The following is a 20,080-nucleotide window of genomic DNA, read 5'->3' on the forward strand; positions in this document are numbered from 1 at the left end:
TTATCAATTGATAATTAATTTATCCATTCAAATTATCATTACATCAATATGGCTTATTGATACGGGCTTTGAAGTGAGTATGTGTATTATGTTATACGGCATCACTACCCAGAAAAGAAATGAACTCTGACCCAAACATACATAAGACTTTGAAGTCTGCCTTTCAAGTGGTTAAATTTTCAGTGGCATATTGCTTCTCTCACCCGAGAGCAATATTCCTTCGTCTTCAAATTTGCTGTGTAGCAGCAAAGGTCAGCAGAGATTTAATATTGTTTCCTGTTAGCATAGCCCAGCCATTTTGAGTTTAAAAAATCCTGACCTTGATACTGTTACAGTGATACAAAAATGGTTGGTTATCTCTAGAAGAAGCTGTTTGGTAACTAGTCAGAAAATGTTCATAAGAGGGTTGAATTGCCCTGCTTGGCTATTGGAAAATTAAAAGAAATCATGGATTTTTTTTCTCTCCATCTTATTTACTCTCTATATTTAAACAAGATACTTAATGATGCTAGTTGAAGATCATATCCTTGCAAACAAACTGCTTGGTTAGTTTTAATGTGTTTTTGTGTAACTTCCCATATTGTGTGAACCCAGCTCACGCCTAGGATGAATAGTTATGGGTTAGAATATTGTATGAAATCAGAAAATAAATTAACGAGTAACCAGATTGAATGTTTTGCATGAAGGCATGCAGCAATCAGCAGATGATCACAAACTAACTAATCAAGTTATCCTGTATAGCCAATTTATGAATTCAACAGGACCTTTAATCTGTTGTTCTGTGTGTTGCCCAGTACCAGAAAATTGGTTTGAATTATCTGTGGTTCAATTAAAAATAAGAGGCATATATTTGCATCCCTGCCATAAATAATCCATCTAGCATTGGCTGGCTTTCTTTCACACAACTAAATTTATTCAGAAGTTCAATAGCAATTTCTTAAAATCTGGTGAAAGAGAAATAAAGATTAGTTCTCTTTATTATTTTGGACCACACGAATATCAGCTAATTATTCCAAATAATCTGCTTTCAATCTTCTTTTAAGCAATTAAAACTGTGGGGAAAAAAGAAGTCTTTGTTTTAAAATAACCTGCAAATCTATAAGATCTATTTCCAAACTTTTAATATTAAAATATAATTTTTATATAAAAACTATTTTGTATTAGAACTGAAATATTTTTGTTTCAAAAAAGCCTTCCAGCTTGTTATTTCTTCAGAGATATCTCAAGATAAATTCAAAATAATAATTCAGAAATCATATAAAAACACATATGTGATATTCACCTTTTTTTTAAAAGCACATACAAAAACAGTGTAAAGTAATACATTAAAATAATTTTAGGAAAAAACATAGAAAGCTAATATTTGATAATATAAAATAAATAAGCCAATCTACAATTTGACTGAAAAGTTATTTTGCATAATCTCAACACAGACTTCTGAACCAACAAAATATCTTAGTTTACAATCCTCAATTGATGATTATCCTTTTGGACTACATTTTTAACAAAAGTTCAGTCCAATTGTAAAAAGTATAGTCTAATAAATCTGGAAGATATCAAATTGTCTTTTCCTACACTATTTACTAAAAAAGAAAAAAGATGAAAAGCAGGAATAAAACCTGGCCTAATATAATCCAAGGAGTGTCATAGCTACATAAAGGATTTTTGATATTATGTTCTGTTTTCAGTACATAATATCAAAAGTATTTGTTCACTGATGCTACTAATCAGAAATTGGAATTAGTCTAAAATGTAGCCAAAGAAAACAATTTTCTCAGATTTAATAGGAAACTTTTAAACTAATAATCCCAATGACTGGCCTTGCCTATCCCACATAAACCTCTGCGTTTTCACCAGCAATTGCTTTAAGATAAATACAGGGCGGGGCATAACCTTTTCCTAGGGGGTCACAGCAACACTTGTAATAACAACACAAATAATTCATACACCATTCGAAAGCCCATCAAAAACTGAGTTTATTGACACGATTTAATAGTCAGTATGACCACCATTAGCCCTTCGAACAGCATTCAAACGAGGTGGATAAGAACACAACAAATCTTCAAACAGTTCCGTTCGATTTTCCAGATTTTTCAACACAGTTTCCAAATTCATTCTCAAAGTTTCAACCGAATATCGATTTTGACCTTGCTCCTGAATCATCAGAGCTTCCACTTCATCCTTAATTATGGCCCCAATGTTCTCTGCCGGATTGAGATCTGGCGAATTTCCCGGGCCAGACGTCATTGCCCCAAAATTCGACATTGTTTTCCTTTAACAATTGCTGAGTCGCATTTGCACGCATGCAAGGAGCTTTGTCATGAAGAAAGACAGCCTCACCAACCACCAAGACATTGTCTGGATCACTGAGAAATGGAATGACATTCTCCAATAAAATTTTCTCACGGAAATAACTGCCATCCCAGGATTCCCCTTTATCCTTCAAAACCCAATGCAGTTTCTTGGCTGTGAAAATGACGAAAATCCCGATGCAAGTCGGATTGCGAACGATTTGTCGATATCGTTCATGTTTGGCGATGTCGTCGACGTCTTTAGCCCAAATTCGATCGTTCTGGAAATTCGGTTTTCGAATGGCATAAACGAAGAATTCGTCAGATGGCGCCAAATGAAGAAAATCTTCCTCGGTCCATTCAGACAACCAATCGCACAACCAAAGCCGATCTTGAACGTGTGTTTGAGTTTTCAATGGTTTGCAAATGACGTGGAATGGCTTCAAACCTTCTCGTTCTCGATATCGGCCGATTGTCCTTTGATCAACTCGTTTTCCACGAATTTGAAGGATTTCTTGGGCCACTTTTCGGTTTCCTTTTCGTTGTTTGCGACTGCCAGTTGCAATGATGGCTTTGCTTTCTTGGGACAGTTGCAGAGGACGCCCTTCTCCAAATTTTGTGAAACATTCTTGGGCTGTTTTGTTCCAATTATCAGTAACCCAATCCGGATGACGTTTCAATTTGTTTGCAATCCATTTTCGATTGATAAACGTCGCTCCAGCATCGCGAGCCTCTCGAAAGGCAATGCATTTTATTCTGTCAATGATCCTTTGTTCTTCCGAATCGAATTTTCCAGCCATTCTTAAAGCAAATTTAACATTTAATAGCTCATTCAATTCAGTTTTTTATGGGCTTTAAAATGAGGTGTCGCGGAAGTTGTAAACTGCTGTCGATCTTGCTGTGACCCTCTAGGAAAAGGTTATGCCCCGCCCTGTACTGTCATTGGTGAGCAAGCATCATGTTAAAAAACTGTATCACACTAGTGTCTAAATGCAACTGCATGTATGAATTATTTATTTATTATTTATTTATTTATTTATTTATTTATTTATTTATTTATTAGACTTATATACCGCTTCATAGGGCTTTCAGCCCTCTCTAAGCGGTTTACAATTTTTTTTAGCAAATTGAGTCAGCAACCTGCCCCCACAGTACGGGTCCTCATTTCACCCACCTCGGAAGGATGGAAGGCTGAGTCGACCTTGAGCCGGTGAGATTTGAACCACTGAACTGCAGATCACAGTCAGCTGAAGTGGCCTGCAGTACTGCACCCTAACCACTGCGCCACCTCGGCTCTTATGCTGTGTTTTACCATAGTTTGTATATAGCTAGAATAAAAATGGAGTAAACATACTTATACAATGAATGGAGTAAACATACTTATACAATGATCAGTCACAATGGTGTTGCCATCATCACATTCTTCTCCATCTTGGATGATGCCATCTCCACAGACATTATTATCTCCTAGCAGATGATCCAGTGGATAGGAAGTTTTTAGCTGCTGACACAGAAGAAGATTATATAAATGGAGCTCATTGTAGGAAGAGGACTGCTTTAGCCTATGGTAGGCAAAAATAAGGAAGAGTTTGGTAATTGTTTTCATGAGATTGTAGCTCATAAAAACAGACACCTTTTAATGTGTTAGTTTGAAAAGGTGGCTACTCAATTCTTTTGATAAAATGCAACCAATACCATTCTTACTGACTTGAAAAAAATAGATATTGTGACATATTGTGTCTATAAAGCAGATAATTGTATTACCTTTTATCAAATTCTTTTTTAACCAATATTTTAGAAGTATTCAACAGTGTATTCTTGGGAATCCTGTATCAGTTATTTGTGTGGAGAGGGAACTGTGATAAAAATGTATATCCAAAGTAGAATGTAAGCCATACGTACATATACAGGAGTATATTGTCAAAGCTTTTTTTTATGAATTCAATTACCTAAAGCATGACATCTAAGAGCAAATACAGACATGACATTATTAGTTATATGCTAGACGTTCAAATTTATATAGCTGTCCATTTCACAAACAAGTGACTCTGGACAACATATAGCAAGACTAAAAAAACCTTCATATATACAAAATATAGATGCTTGTCATGCAATATTATGTTGCTGAATCCAGGTTTAATCAATCAATCAATCAGACCAACTGAATTCCATTCAATGTTTTAGTTATGAATAAGTAAAGTCCATCAATTCCTCTCTAAGAACAAAAGGCAATGTGTGAAAATAGGCAACAATATAGTGGAAGCAAGATTATTTGTAAGGATACACGAGTATAGGAAGGGATAGTGAATGCAATAGCAATAAATTAGATGTGGCTATTGTTTCTTTCTTTTCTTCCTCCCCTCATCTCTTTTTTTCATTGCCCCTCCAATATCTTTTGCTTATTATTCTGTTCTGTATTTTGCATTGCACTGGTTACCTCAAGAGAACACATATGTACTTTTTTGTAGATAGGAATAAAATCAGAACCAAATACAATGGTATTTATTCACAAATAAGACTACAGTCTAAATTCCAGTATGCCCTAGATACTGATATTACTTACATACATACATACATACATACATACATACATACATACATAATCATTATGCTAATCTTATATTGGGATAGTCCAGTATCATTTATGAAACAATAAAAATAAACAAATAAGCAAACTAATCGGCAGTAACCCAAAATAATAAATACAAATACAAGGATAATTTTAAAAAGAAATAATAGAAATAATGTAAAAGACAATTTGATGGTGATCTTTCAAATTGGGACCCTTATAGAAGACAGAATAGGGACCAGTCATATTTACCCATGGAGAGACCTCCACCCCAAAATTTACTAAAATGTATTTAACAAAAAATAAGTGGCATCTTATCACTTCTTTAAAAAAAAATCCAAGAAAACATCAGGTACAAAAACAACATAAAAGTAAGCTTTTTTTTTTACTGATCAAGAAATCAAATGCTTTCAAAATTACACTGTTTCTTCCTCTTTTTACCTGGATTGGAAACCATCCAAAAGTATCTTTAAAGTATAAAGATCGTTGATCTCTTCGAAATGCTAGAGCATTTTCTGTGTTTAATCTTTCCAGGTCTTCCTGATTATTCACTACAAAAATCTGAAAATTACAAATAGAAAAAGGAGGGAGACTAGATCACAATAATATTTATGTAAGACAATAAATTGCAGTACAGATATGTGAGATGATTCCAAATCTGAATATCTTGAGATCAATACTTTTGTATCTTTCCAACTGACCCTCCAATTCAGAAAAATATTATGAATTTGAAAGCATTCTGTGGTCGAATCATTCAACAATTTCTAATTAAAGGTAGAAAAAGTAAACTTATTATGCATCTAATATTTTTATAAGAAAAATGAATTGGAAGAGAAATATGAAGAATATGTAAATGTGCAAATGTATATTTGCTTACCCTTTATAAGGGAAATATATATATACATACATACATACATACATACATACATACATACATACATACATACATACATACATACATATCTCCTCGTGTGCTATTCAATTATAGACAAAGATACAAAGAATTTAGAGAAAATGTACTTGAATTGTACCATTACAATCATTAAATTGTATTATTAAATGTATTTTCATTCAGAAGCAAAACATGACATTGTTAACCCAATAATTGCAAGAACAAAGTATTGGTAGTCCTTGCTTAGCAATCACAATTGGTACTAGCAACTCCATCACTAAGCAGCGTAGTTGCTAAGCAGAAAATCACAATGAACTCAGAACTTCTTTTCCCATTCAGACAATAAGCAAGTCACCACAACTGTTAAGTGAGGCATCATGGAAATACAACTTATTATTTTTCTTCTGTGTTCTTCATTAACCAGATGTTGTGAATGCTCCAACACTGGAAGTTTTAAAGAAGATGTTGGATAACCATTTGTCTGTTGCCCTGTAGGCTTTCCTGCCTAAACAAGGGGTTGGACTAGAAGACTTCCAAGGTCCCTTCCAACTCTGTTATTCTATCCTATCCTATCTATCCTATCCTATCCCTGCTTATTGCAAGAGAGCTGGGAAGCACATAGAGAACACATGACTGCATAAAGTTGAAATAGTTGTACATTCAAGGATTGGTTGAAAAGCTGTTTTTTTACACTGTCATAGCCTTAAATGCTAAACGAAGCAATCAGTAAATGAAGATTATCTGCATGTCTCAAGAGTTATACTTTAAAAGCATTTAACTTAGTTATTATAATTGTTCCAGTTTATCAACAAAGCAATCCAGTTATGCTTCAATTACATAATATGCCATCTTAATTCCTGTCAAACTTACTGCAGGTACTTTGGAATAGGCCTCTCCAAACAGTGGTTCCTCATATGGTGGACCATTCACATTTGGCTGAGAGTTGCAGAGACAATTTCCTGGAGGTCCTGGAAGTCCTCTTTCTCCCTTTGGCCCCATTAGTTGCCCTAGAAAATATCAGATTGCCAATTAATGATTCTGAAATAGAACAGACATATGAGAAAAAACAAACTGGGTATTAGCTGCCATATAAATCATTAATATTTATAATGCACAAGTGCTATAAATATATATTTTTCTTGTTAACTCTAATAAACTAGAGAATACATGTATAAACTTTCATATTTGGTTCTTGATGGGGATGTCACTGCCAGTGCCCAGGAAAGGGATTTTATTGGACTTGCAGCTCCCACCTGAAGAACTGGTGGCACCCATAGCTAGGAAGGTCTTCGTGCAACTTTGGGTTATGTATCACATATGCCCATTCCTGAATTGTAGAGCCATGCTCAGGCCCTTGGGATCTTCAGATTGGAATATTGTAAAATGTTTTACACCAGGACCGTCAAACTCAATTTCATTGAGGGCCACATCAGGTTTGTGTTTGACCTTGGGGGCCAGGGTGGGCATGGTCTGGGTGGGCTTGGCCAGCTTGATGTTATTTATGTCGGGGGCATCTGTGGTGGCCCAAGCATTCTGCCAGTAAAAACAGGCTCCGGAGCCCCATTTTCAGCTATGAAGGCCTCCTGCAACCCTCTGCCAGTGAAAATGGAGCTCCGGTTTCACTGGAAGAGGGCGGCAGGAGGCCGTTGCAACTGAAAATGAAGCCTGGTAGAACTGCAAGTGGCCCTCCCAACCTCCATTTTCACTGGGAGAGGCACTCTGGGCCAATCCTTTGCTGTTTCTAGGGCAGTCCCACACGCCAGACCTAAGTATCTTGCAGGCCAGCTCCAGCTCCCAAGCCTTCAGTTTGACACCCCTGTTTTACACTGAGCTATACTTTAAGAGTATTTGGAAGCTCCAACGGGTGCAGAATGCAAGAGCATGGGAAGTTATTAGTGTAGTTACTCAAAAGAGATGATACATCTACCCTATTAAGTGCATTGTTTTTAAGTGCAATTTAAGGTTCTGGTTGTCATCTTTAAAGTCCTTCAAGATGGGGATACATATTAGACTATCTCTTACTTACCTGATTTGGCAGGAAGATACTGTCATCGAGAGAATATTGTTGGGGCCAGAAGAAGAGTATTTTTTTCTGTGGCATTCACTATTTGGAACATCATTCCCCTTGAAGTTAGATTGGTCTCATCCCCATTGGCATTTTATAAGGCCTTGAAAACTTGACTTTGTGACGAAACCTGGGCCATGGGTGTGGGACAGAGCCTGTCTCCTGACTATGAATGATTGGTATATAATGCATGACTGCTATGTGTTTTAGTTTTATTTTGTTATATTGTGTATTTTGTGTATTTTATTGTAAGCCACCTAGAGTCATAAAAACATGAGATGGAGAGCTATATAAATTGAATAAATAAACTAACATTGCTCTTTTACATATATTGCCCATCTTCCAGTCCTAAGTTGTAGCTGAACTGTTTTTACTCATGGTTTCATTCATCCTATATTTTTCATGGGCTGCAGGTGTTGCCCCAAAACCTGGGCACCTGAGTTGGCATGGAGTTCCTGAATTTAAGAGAAAAACACCTAATATCTTTGTAAAGTTATTTTTTCACTTCCTAATACTAACACAATTATTATTTTATTATTAGTTTTGTATGCCGCCCACTCTCGAAAGACTCAGGGCGATACACAAATACTTCAGGCAAAGCAAAAAAAAAGTTTACTGAGAATGGTCAAGTTTTTATGTATTGTACAGTACATACTTTTATTATATGATAAGTATATCCGAAAGCAACATATGAAACAATAAACTAATTTATGTGTTTGTTTTCATTAGCCATGACAAAAGACAGACATCTTTAGATAAGAATATGTTGCATCTCCTTGACTAGTCTGTTTGTTTCTCTCTTAACATTTGTAGCTTGTTCTCATTAGTGTCCCTTAAAGGCATAGTTTTGGCACATTAAAAAAATGGTTTTAGCTCAAAGAAAAACATGGTTTCCCAAACTTCAAAAGGAGGCATGACCATGCTAAAATGCTTGTATCATCTATATTTAGATGTTAATAATAAGCCTTAGAATTCTACACAATGCTGCATTTACATTAATGTAAACTACCAGAAAATGGATGAATGTATCAATAATCTTGAATTTAAGAACAAAGATTGCACAGTAACTGAAAACTCTGTATATCTCTCTTATCTAATTCAGATAGAGAGGGAACTAATCTGTTCCTTGGTTCATTTATCTCTCATATGATATATCACATCAACTATCAATCTCACGCATCATAGATTCAAGGAGACAGAAGATAATACCATTCTATTTTTCCTGCCACTGAACACCCTCCAGCATATAATACAATTATCAAGGGGGAGATATGCCATGTGATTTTAGCCATGGCAGTTTGCTTGCCAAATTCTACCTATACCTTCCCAAAAGCTTACTGACCCCAAAAATGCTATCTTAAAAAGATGAAATTCCTTCAGCTAGTGATTAAACAAGCATGAAAGGTATATTCTGTTTAGCATAATTATATTATTAAAATTAGCTATTAAGAAAGCCCAGTCTTACCTGCTATTAACTGTCCTGGTGGGCCTATACTTCCAGGGGGTCCTATGTCTCCTTTTTGTCCCTAAAAAAAGAACCTTATAGCTATTTCCTTACATATATACTATAAGCTGTAACATAAAGGAAATTACAAACTCTTAGGTCAATATTTTTCAAACCTGGCAACTTGAAGATTAACTCGAATTCCTAGAATTCCCCAGAAAGCATGCCCCACACATCTACAGTTGTCAAGCTTAAAAAACAATGTCTTAAGCCATAAATCTAACATGCCTGTTAATCCAAACAATCAAGCTCTTCAATTTGGTAATTCAAAGTAAGAATTTATTTAAAATAAAGTCAATGAAATCAATCAGTATGTGTATATGTGTAGATGTATTATCTGAAAAAAGTATGCATTTATTTAGTGTCAAAAAGATCATCTTTATTTTCCTATTCTGTATTTTCCCTAAATGGGCAATTTCTCCAAGACAAAAATAATGTTTGCATAGGTATAGGAGAATCATTTTGTCAAACCTTGTCATTTCCAGGAAAAATTAATTATGAAAACATTTTATTGCTGCCAAGCTGAGTTTAGCTGATTCTGAGAACCTAAACAGGGGCAGATTGGGCTATTACTGGTACTTGCTATCTGAAACTCCCAGAGGTATGAGTAAGACCGGGAGGACAAAAAACCAGGTAGGAGACAATAAAAACCATGAAGCCATCAGGAGTCAGATTTGACTCAAAGAAGTGTTTACCTTTTACTTGTAATAATTTATTGCTGTGGATAGATACGATTATACCATCACAAGATCTGCTATAACAAAAGACCTAGGCAGATTATTGAAAGACCACTTGGAGATCAATGATAATGTTTCTGGCATGTAAGCTTTTAATGGAAGAGGGAATACACTATTTAATGCCATTAGTTCCAACCAATGGCTAAGAGTTATAGTGCTTGGCATTTCTTGCTTTATTTCATATACTTCCACAGCAACACTACTGTACAGCATTAAGATAAGCACTTCTTTATACTAATTGTGTTTTGATTTCTGTGTGTGCTTTTGACTCCAGTTTGACTTCTGTCAATAACCTAGACTAGTTCTTGCAATTTTCTCAGGAATGTTTTAAAGAAGTGGTTTGCATTATCTCCTTCCTAAGGCTGAGAGAGAGTGACTGACCCAACGTTACTCAGCTGATTGTACTTAAAGTGGGACTAGAACTCACACTCTCCTGGTTCCTAGCCTGGTGCGTTTAACCTGGTGCATTATGGACAACCATATTAAGTCCCATAAGCTATTGGTATATAAAGCTGATTTGTAGGTTGGCAACATAGAGTGTACCATGAATATATAGAATATAGAACAATAAAATTGAAAGGGTCCTTGGAGACCTTCTAATCAAATGTTCTGCTCAAGCAAAAGATTTTATACCACTTTGGACAAATAGCTGTCCAGTCTCTTCTTGAAAACTTCCAATAATAATGCATCCACAACTTCCACAAGATGCTGTTATATTGATTGTTCTCATTGTCAGTAAATTCTTTAGGTTGGATCTCACTTTAATGATCTTCCACCTGTTACTGTCTTGTCCTCAGGTGCTTTGGATAATAGGTAGACTCCTTCATTTCTGTGGCAGCTGCTCAAGTACTAGAAGACTACTACCATATAACCCCTATTCGTTCTCTTCATTACATTAGTCATTCCTAGTTTCCTCAATTGTTCATTATATGGTTTAGCCTCCAATCCTCTAATCATCTTTGTTGCTTTTCTCTGCACTCTTTATAGGGTATCACATCTTTTTTGTATCCTGGTGACCAAAACTGGATGCAATATTCCAAGTGTGGGCTGACCAGTGCAGTATAAAGCAGTTCTATCACTTTATGTGATCTTGAAACTATCTCTCTGTTGATGCAACCTAGGACTGCATTATCTTTTCTGGCAGCTCAAGCCCATTGCTGGCTCATGCTTAAATAGTGATCTACTAGGACACCTAGATCCCTATCACACTTGATACTGTTGAGCCAGGTATCACCTTTTCTATACCTGTGCATTGGTTTTACTTGCCAATATATTTGTTTTGATCTTTTTTTAAGGAAAAGGGAAGTGCCAGTAATACAAAACAACCATGTAGGAATTTACAAAGGAACTAATAAACACATTTATAGTGAATTGTTTGTTATTTTTCATTAAGGAGGCTTAAGGCCACTGCAAACAGAGATTAGCAAGATTCAAAAGCAATTAATAATCAGAGAATGAGGGAGAGAAGAAATTGGAAAAGCAGAGAAACAGAAGAAGAAAAAGGTTGATGGCTATAGGTCTGAAAACGGGCATTTTCCTGCAAATATTATACATTCTCAAGACATTTTCCAACAGCAATAATAGAATTCCTAAAACTGTGGCAACTGGAACAGAGTGTGTGTCATGCTTGTGATGAAGTTAGCCTATATATAGCCATTCTTAGTGCATCTAACCTGAGAAGACTCCAAGCATGAACTTAAAGGAGTCAATGAGATGACCAAGATGCATCTCAGAATGGAAGTGGAAGTAACACCTTCTTAATTTAGCTGCCACCACAGGCATTTAATATGAGGACGTCAGCTGGCTTTGGAGGCAGGAAATGGCTCAGTGGTGAGAAGTGTCTTTCTTATTTAACAAATAGTTTTTCAAGTACACATCTCAGCTTCTTCCCAGGGATGTTTCAAAACAATATTTAATCTAAAGAAAGGTTAAATCTATGATGATTATGAACATAAGATAACATAAATAAGATCAGTAGCCATAATAATAGACTTGAGGTATCTACATTTCATTAGGCTTTGTTGCCCATTACCTTGGAGAGATTGAGGTGTAGACCAATGATCACTTTTGGAGACAACAAATTTAATGCCGGCATAGCTTTTTGAGGACAACAGTCAGTGGAGAACACATCAATTTAACAAAATCTTTAAGGAAAATATTTAAGTAACATGCTAGAAGCTATATTCCAGCCTGCCGCCCCTCCAAAAGCCAGCATTGTGATCAGAACCAGAAGTAAGAGGGCAGAAAATCAATCAATCAAATGATACTTAGGGTGTCATAAACAAGGCCTTTATAGAAACAAAAATATTGTATGTAGATTTATATAAGAAAATCAAGTATATAGTAAAGAAGTTAGGGTTTTTAAAAAAGAAAAAAAAAGAAAATATAGTACAGGATTCCTACTTGTTTGCCTCGTTTCCCTGGCCGTCCAGTCGGTCCTCTATGTCCTGATGCACCAGCTTCTCCCTTTGGACCCATTTCTCCCTTGATGGGGTGGAAAGGATAAAATCTTCAGTGCAAAGATACACATTTGGTTATGAAACTGTCTTACTCAAAACTCAGCAGATATTCCACACATATGCCAAAAAGGATCATTCTAAATTGCTTGCGTAAATTAAGTAAAGTACATTTTCCTCAAAGAATATTTCCTTGAAAGACAAATTAGTAAGCTGCATTTTAAAATGATGGGGAGAGAGTTAGAGAACCCTCAAGAAATAAATAATGATCATCACATACGTAGGTTGAGACTGATTGTCAAGTCTACCTGCTTTGCAGGCTCCTCTTTTGAATCAGTTTTGCTAATGAACCCTGCGAGCTTCAGTTAGCAAGTTTAGCATGATACAAATACTGGACTATACAGTAGCTCCATTCACCCGGGGTGTGGGGAGCTTAATAAGGATAAGGACCATAAGTTCACTAAATAATAAAAAGCTTCAGTCACTTTCTTTTCTCCTTGGTCAATGAAGTCACAATCCAGTGCTTGCATCCTATTCTGAAAACAAAGATACTTTTCTTATTGCACTCACTTTCAGAAATAGAAAACTAGTCAGACCATGGTGTTAACCATCAGCCCAAATAAATGTGAACTCAAACTGTTCCCTCTACTCTGTTTTGAAACGGGTTCTAGTAACTAAGCAGAAACGGACAAGCTAAAATTCTTAATTCACAGAAAGCCTGTCCTTCTTTCAGGTGGCTTTAAACCTAAGGTCAAATGGATGAACATGGGAAAGGAGAATGAGAAGACACATGAAATGCATGAAAGCTCCTAGTGTCCCATTCCCCAATTCAGCCCTACCTACTAATAGCATATGGACTCCAGGGGGAATTACAATCTTTCTCAGAGAAAGCAATCTTCCCTGAGCATCACTTGAACATCAAAATTAAAAAGGAAATAGTGAGCAATAACATCAGCAGAACCAAATACCTTCATTTGTTTACAACAATTCAAATGAATCTGCCTTTTCTCCCTCAAATGATTAACTAGTGTGATACCACCTTTAAGAATATTAATGGATTTGGTCCTTACAGTTATGATCAGATGGTTATTTTAACATGATATATAAACAGTCTAAAAACTCATACATATTAGTCATGGCAAAAATCCTAAATCCAAATGAAATTAAGAAAAGCTGCATGACAGTTCAGGTTATTTACTGTAATTACTCAAGTTGTAAATTTTCCAATAGTTTATATTGTCAACTTTTAAAACAAGCATTCCAACTTCACTTTTTTACCTGGAATTGAATAGCTGAGATCTGTACTGATCCTATTCTTTTGAATAAGTAACACAATGTTTCTCAGTAACTTTAAGATGTGTGGATACAACCTCCAAAATGACTGGGGAATTCAGAAAGTCCAGACATTTTAAAATAACTGAGGTTCAGTAAAGCTGCAATGACCTAATCAGAAGCAGCCTAATATATCCCACAGATTTAGATTTTGCTTCGGAAACTTGCTTAAACTTGGTTAACATACTTAAAATAGGTACAAAGGGGAGGCCAATAGGTATCCTACAGTGACTACAGTTTACTTACCTTGTTTGTGGGGAGTGGGGAGTGAAGGGAATCTATGCTCTTGTCTGTTTTCATAGTGGCAAGACAGATTGGAGTTGGGAATGAACAGTGCAATCTAATCCGTATTTATCTAATATTAAGTCCCACTAAAGACTATGAATTTTAGGTGTAAATTGTCTCTCAAAATCCTTTTATAATATTAACTCCAACACATGTACATCTTGTGCACAGACTGAGTATCCCTGATGTATCTTACCTTTTGCCCCAACATTCCAGGCAAACCCATGTATCCCTGCAAAGAAAAAGTTGAATTAAAAAATGAATGATGCTTTAATTAAAAACTCAAAGTCTCAAAAGTACTTTTTCAAAAGGCAATGTTCTTCTCATTCAAGAAGCTTCTTCAAGTTCTGACTGAAGCTTCTTGAATGAGAAGTGAAATGCCTTCAGGGAAATACAAAGAAAGTCCATTGTCTTTTGAAAAAACATCTTTGGGAAACCATATTTAGATGACTGAGAATCTCCATAGACATTGATCTTGGATTTGTTTATTTCTTTTAGATAATTTACTGGTTGCCCAACTGAGACCATGTGACTTTGGGCACAAGACAAAAAGAATATATATATTAAAATGTTGTAGAAAAGACAGGATATGAAAGCCAGCTCTTCAGAGAAGGAAAAAGTTTATTGCGCAAGTTCAGAAACAATGGCCTGAACTCCGAATGAAAGCAGGAAATTCCTTTTATAGTTTATCGCTTTCAGCTAAAGCCATCTGTTAGTTTTGGATACACCCCTCAAGATTTGCCCTTGAGTTACAGCAATATTATGTCTACAGGAAGTCATAATACATAGTCAGCTAATGGACAGACGTGCATATATTTTGAGGAACTAACAATGTGTCTACCAAACAGATTTACAGTCAAGCCAGCAGATAGATTAAAATAGAGACTTTGCTTCAGCAGATTTCATGTGCAGACTTCCTAAAAGCAAACCTTTGCAATTTCTATATATGAACAGTTAAAGTTTAATATCATGAAACCCTAGTTTGGTTCAGGCTTGAGGCCTACTTTGGTTCAGCCTGCCATCTTAAAAGCAATGAAATGGCAATGAAATACAAATGAATGAATGAATCAATATTTGATTTAGTGTAAAGCAGGCTGAAAAATCTGTTTTTTTAATATTGTAGAAGAGTTTTCTATTGTTAATGTACAATACTTATACCATATAATCTATTTGAATGATGTAAGGACAGAGATAATTATAGTTATATTTATCCAGGTGAAGCAATGATAACTTGCATGAATTTAAATCATATCAGTTGTGCTGTTTTGACAATAAATAAGGATGAATGTGACTTTTAAACATAGACACATCTTAATTCATTGTATTTTGATTTTATAACCTATTTTTCACCTATTATGCTAATTTTATTTCTCCTTGATTTTGCCTTTATGACCATCCATTTGAAAACACTCCCAAGATTATATAATTTTACACTCTGAGATATCTCTTTAAATGTGCATTTCTTCAATTATCCATTTATGTTCCCTATTCTTAGCTTAACCTCTGGCTTTGTCCTAGAATGACATCTCAGAATTACATCTTTAATACACTGGAGCAAAAACTATTTTGACAATATTGATCTTAAAGTACACACTGTGAATATGTGGTTTCGCATTTTAAGCTCACATAACTGAAACCTCCATCATGAAAGAGGAACAAAAAAGATTTGGATTCCTTGTAATGTTTAACATATGTGCTTGAGAATAATCATAATTCTGTCATTAAAAAGCTAGTGCAGTTTTAAATGCTGACATCATAAAATGAATATCTGTAATAATGTATTTCTTCAGTTGGCTATATCATATCTGCCAATCCTTGGTGGAAAATTTGACACTCTGCTGTGTTGACCCTTGACTTTGGACCTATATAGTTATGATTTCCATTCTTGAAAAGAAATCCTGGGTTTTTAAGAGTTAGTCATCTAGAGCCAGAAGATATTTTTCAGATATAGCCTGATCAGCAATGTTGTAAATCGGTATTTTTCAAACTTTGCAAATGCAGGTTAGGGAATTAATGACAGTTGAAGTGCACAGATCTTCAAGTTGCCAAGTTTGGAAAAAAAAAACTGGTATTGAGAAAGCTAAACCACTCTTCTTTAAAGTCTTGAAATGAAGGGAAGCAACTTGCAGCTAGGAACCGTTCTTACAAATATAGGACTTTATAAAATTCCTTGTACAGAAGTTTCCAACATCCTAAGAAACAAAACTCTTCTATAAATGGGCCAAACTGTAAAACCTTCACTTTGCTCACCATTATTTTTTAACCTCACTTTTATTATTTTTTATAAATAATTAAAGGCAGCAAAAAATCTAATTCTCTCTCCTATTTTCTCCACAACAGTCCTGTGAGATGAAGGGCTGTGAGAAATTGACTGGTCCAAAGTTATCCAACTGGCTTTCATACTTAAACTGGGACTAGAACAATCTCCTAGTTTGTAGCCTGATGCTAGATGCAAAACTGGTCTGAAAATCTATTTTTTTTTAAAAATACCCCTGATCTATATAAGATTGTTTGATATTATAGTAAGAAAATATTACCTTATCACCTTTGCTGCCTTTGACTCCTTTCTGTCCTTGAGCTCCCTGTGGAAAACCATATCAGAGCTATATAACACAGCAGTTAAAAGTGTGGGATTGTGTTTCCTCCAATATCCAATGTTAAATTAAATACAAAATTTCCACAGTCATGAAGATATGTTAGATAGATTTTTGACCTTCTATACAATGGCAGTAGCTATTTATTAGTGTTGGGAATTCTGGAGGTGAAGTTCACACGTTTTCAAGTTGCCAATGGTGAGATATGCTGTTTTAGGTTTCTGCTCTTCCTCCTTTGGAAATGATTTGGGCTAAGGTTTGAGCAAGCCCAAAACCATAATTTCTCTGCTACTAATTAACATACATCTATTTTTCAGGCTTTCACTTGATTAAAAGTTAGCTATTTTAAGACTCTCATTAGCTTTAACAAACTGAGTCCTAAAGCAATTCTACTTTTCTGACAGTTCACACAGAAACCTGAAAAATGCTTTAATGAATAGTAGAGATGTGGTAGAGTTGGGTCCGCACAGGGGTTAGGCTTCCGTAAGCATTAGCAGTCTGATGTAATCATTCCTTACTTGCTGATTTCCTCTGGGCATCTGGTTGGTCACTGGGCTGTGGAATTTCTCAGGAGAAGCAGGACTCAGCAATATGAAGAATTCTTTTTAAATGAAATTCTGAATCGAAGCAGTGTTTCTCTTTAAAGCAAACGTCTCTACTCTACCCCCCTCCAAAAAAACCTTTTTTGTGTATGGAGTCCCTGCACAAAAGTCCCTTTCTACTAGATCAGAGCAGTGGTGGACTGTCATTGAAATGATTCAAATCGAGAAAATGTGTTCTTCCTTAATTTAATACTTTCATAGTAGATATCATTCAATATTATTGAAAAACTTGTGCCATGTGTTTTCACTTTATAAGAAAAGAAAAAAGTTATTGTTAGACAATAAGTTGTAATGAATGAATACTTGTGGAAAGCAAGGATAAAGGGACAACTCAGAAACAACTCACTATTTCAATCTTGCTTTTATTTCAGTACTAAGTATATAAAGATGCAGAATAGGAGTAGTTTCTATCAACCCAGGACAATGGACCTGTTTATTCTCTTTGGGTTGTATTGTTACAATTTTTCCTATTTAGATAAAGGCAACAATGTCAAATCTTTTATCTGGAGAATTAGATCTTGGAATTATTTGGCAAGATAATCTAAGAAATTATAGCCCAGGGTTATTTTTCCTTAGATGCTTATGTAATAAGAACAACCAGCATATAAATGAAATAAACATATAAATGAAATAAACATTCAACCATCCAGAATATAGACCTTGTTAACTGTTCTGCATAGACTGTTCCCCAATTTCTTGCTGGAGCAAAGAAAATTCTGTTTAGGGTGTTCAGCTTCAAAGAATGCCAGTAATACCCTGCACAACATTTAAATCCTATTTTAATTTGCTTTGCCATTTTTTCATTACTTGATTCTGTTCAAGGCCATTCAATGGGTAAATAAAAAGAAATAAACACTGTCACCATGTGATCAAAGCCCTTTTTATATGCATTGTATAAGGAAGGCATATGAGAAAGGACAGTTCAATCATGCACTTGCTGTCACTATATGTGTGTGTGTGTGTTTTTTCGTAGATTTTCATAGGTACAGGTATGCAGGTCTTGGCGTATTTGGGTCTTTTCCTTAGATAAATCTGAACACAAACTCTGCCTTAGATATGTAGATGACTCTTTTGTAATTTGGCCCTTTCTGGACGTCCTAATCTACAAAAAACCCAATGGCTCCCTAGGACACACCATCTACCGGAAAAAAACACACACCAACCACTACTTAAACGCACAATGCCATCACCACCCTGCACAGATCAACTCTGTAGCCAAGACCCTCATCTCCAGAATCAAACGCCTAGCTGACAAAGACCACCTGAAAACTGAATTACACACTCTCACAAATGTATTAATTTCCAACGGATTCCAAAGAAACACAATTACCAACCTAATCCAAAAGGAGACACCCCCAAAGAACTGAGACACAGAACAGTTATCCTGCATTGCCTCCTCTCTTACATCAAAGGCACCACAGATAAAATCGGCAAAATTCTCCAAAAACACAGTATCAAGACAGCCTTCAGCACTGACCAAAATATAGCCAACATCTTAAGAAACCCCAAAGACAAGATCCAGCTAGAAAACCAAGGAGTCAATGAAATACCATGCAAAATCTGCCCAGCCACATACATTGGACAAACTAATAGGAGAATAAATGCACGCATCACAGAACATAAGAACGCAGTCAGAGAAGAAGAAAAAACTTCCCTTTTCCAGCACCTTAAAGCAACAGGAGATGAAATTGATTTTGAAGGAACCAAATTAATCTCCAAAACAGAACACTTCAACAAGAGAATAATTATGGAAGCCATCGAAATAGAGAAACACCCCCACAACATGAATAAACGTGACGATACCTCCCGCCTACCAGACATCTGGAAACCAGCCCTAGTCAACAAACAAGTCCCAGCCACGAAAACTGACACTGGACCCAGAACAATACAGGACACCACCATCAATCACCCTCACCAGACTCAAACCCAAACCCATTCCATAGACGAAATGCAACCACCTTCCAGAAGCCAAACCACAGTAGCATCACCAACTGCTGCACCCCCACTCCAACCCCCACACAAAGCAAACTGACACACGCCCTGAACACATGGCCAGACTGCAAACCCGGAGCCAAATCAAATGGATGTTACATCACAGCCATCTGCTCAGGATATTACATCACAGAACTCAGAAGGGGAAGAAGGCGGGGCTTAGCAGTGAGAAGATGGAGTTTCAGGCTACTCCTGAAATTCCTCTATACCGAAGGATTTTTGGACGGGTTCTTTGAACCCTAGCTGTCCCGGAGAAGACAGTGAAGGTGAGGAGAGACCCAGGACCTCAGAGATACCCGCAAATCTCTGGGGGGGGGGTATTAACTCCTCGTGCCAATTCCTTTCTGGATTAGCTGCGTGCTAACTGAAACTGCAGGTTGCCCCTAAGAATGCTAGAAGTGATGTCATCTGGTAAGCTGATTTTATTATCCAAGAGAGACTGTTCGCGTTAAAAACTTAAGATAACTGAAACCAAAGAACAGGGAAATTTAGCGGCGAATTGGCTTTTTCTAATGGATTTATGGCTGGTGGTTACTTTACTTCTTAAATGCTTCAAGAAACTCCTCGACACCCTCCCCCCTCTGAATCTCCTTAAGTGGATCGTAAAATTTATTTTCTACTAATTAGCCCGTCACGATTCGACACTTTTATTACTTTACTACTCGGCTTTGTTTACAATCACAGCCTGTGAGAGACTAAGAAGTCTGTGGAAAAAAAAAAGTTTGCAATTTTTAACTGCGACACACATCATGGCGTCCCAA

General features: G+C 36.1%; 1 protein-coding gene across 2 annotated transcripts in view; it reads right to left on the bottom strand.

Annotated features, from left to right (window-relative positions):
• COLQ (collagen like tail subunit of asymmetric acetylcholinesterase) overlaps positions 1-20,080 on the bottom strand; it is a 61,136-nt gene that overhangs the window by 11,751 nt on the left and 29,305 nt on the right. Inside the window, exons 9-15 of one of the 2 annotated variants that reach the window (XM_032237169.1) lie at positions 16,669-16,713; positions 14,328-14,363; positions 12,462-12,542; positions 9,283-9,343; positions 6,623-6,759; positions 5,302-5,421; positions 3,672-3,792 (exon numbers count right to left, since the gene is read on the bottom strand). In XM_032237169.1, coding sequence (XP_032093060.1) covers positions 3,672-3,792; positions 5,302-5,421; positions 6,623-6,759; positions 9,283-9,343; positions 12,462-12,542; positions 14,328-14,363; positions 16,669-16,713 — 601 coding nt within the window. Of the gene's footprint in view, positions 1-3,671; positions 3,796-5,301; positions 5,422-6,622; positions 6,760-9,282; positions 9,344-12,461; positions 12,543-14,327; positions 14,364-16,668; positions 16,714-20,080 lie in introns of both variants that reach the window. The other variant, XM_032237168.1, reaches the window with a different exon arrangement.

This window comes from Thamnophis elegans, chromosome Z (genome assembly GCF_009769535.1).
Source record: "Thamnophis elegans isolate rThaEle1 chromosome Z, rThaEle1.pri, whole genome shotgun sequence".
Lineage (NCBI taxonomy): Eukaryota > Metazoa > Chordata > Lepidosauria > Squamata > Colubridae > Thamnophis > Thamnophis elegans.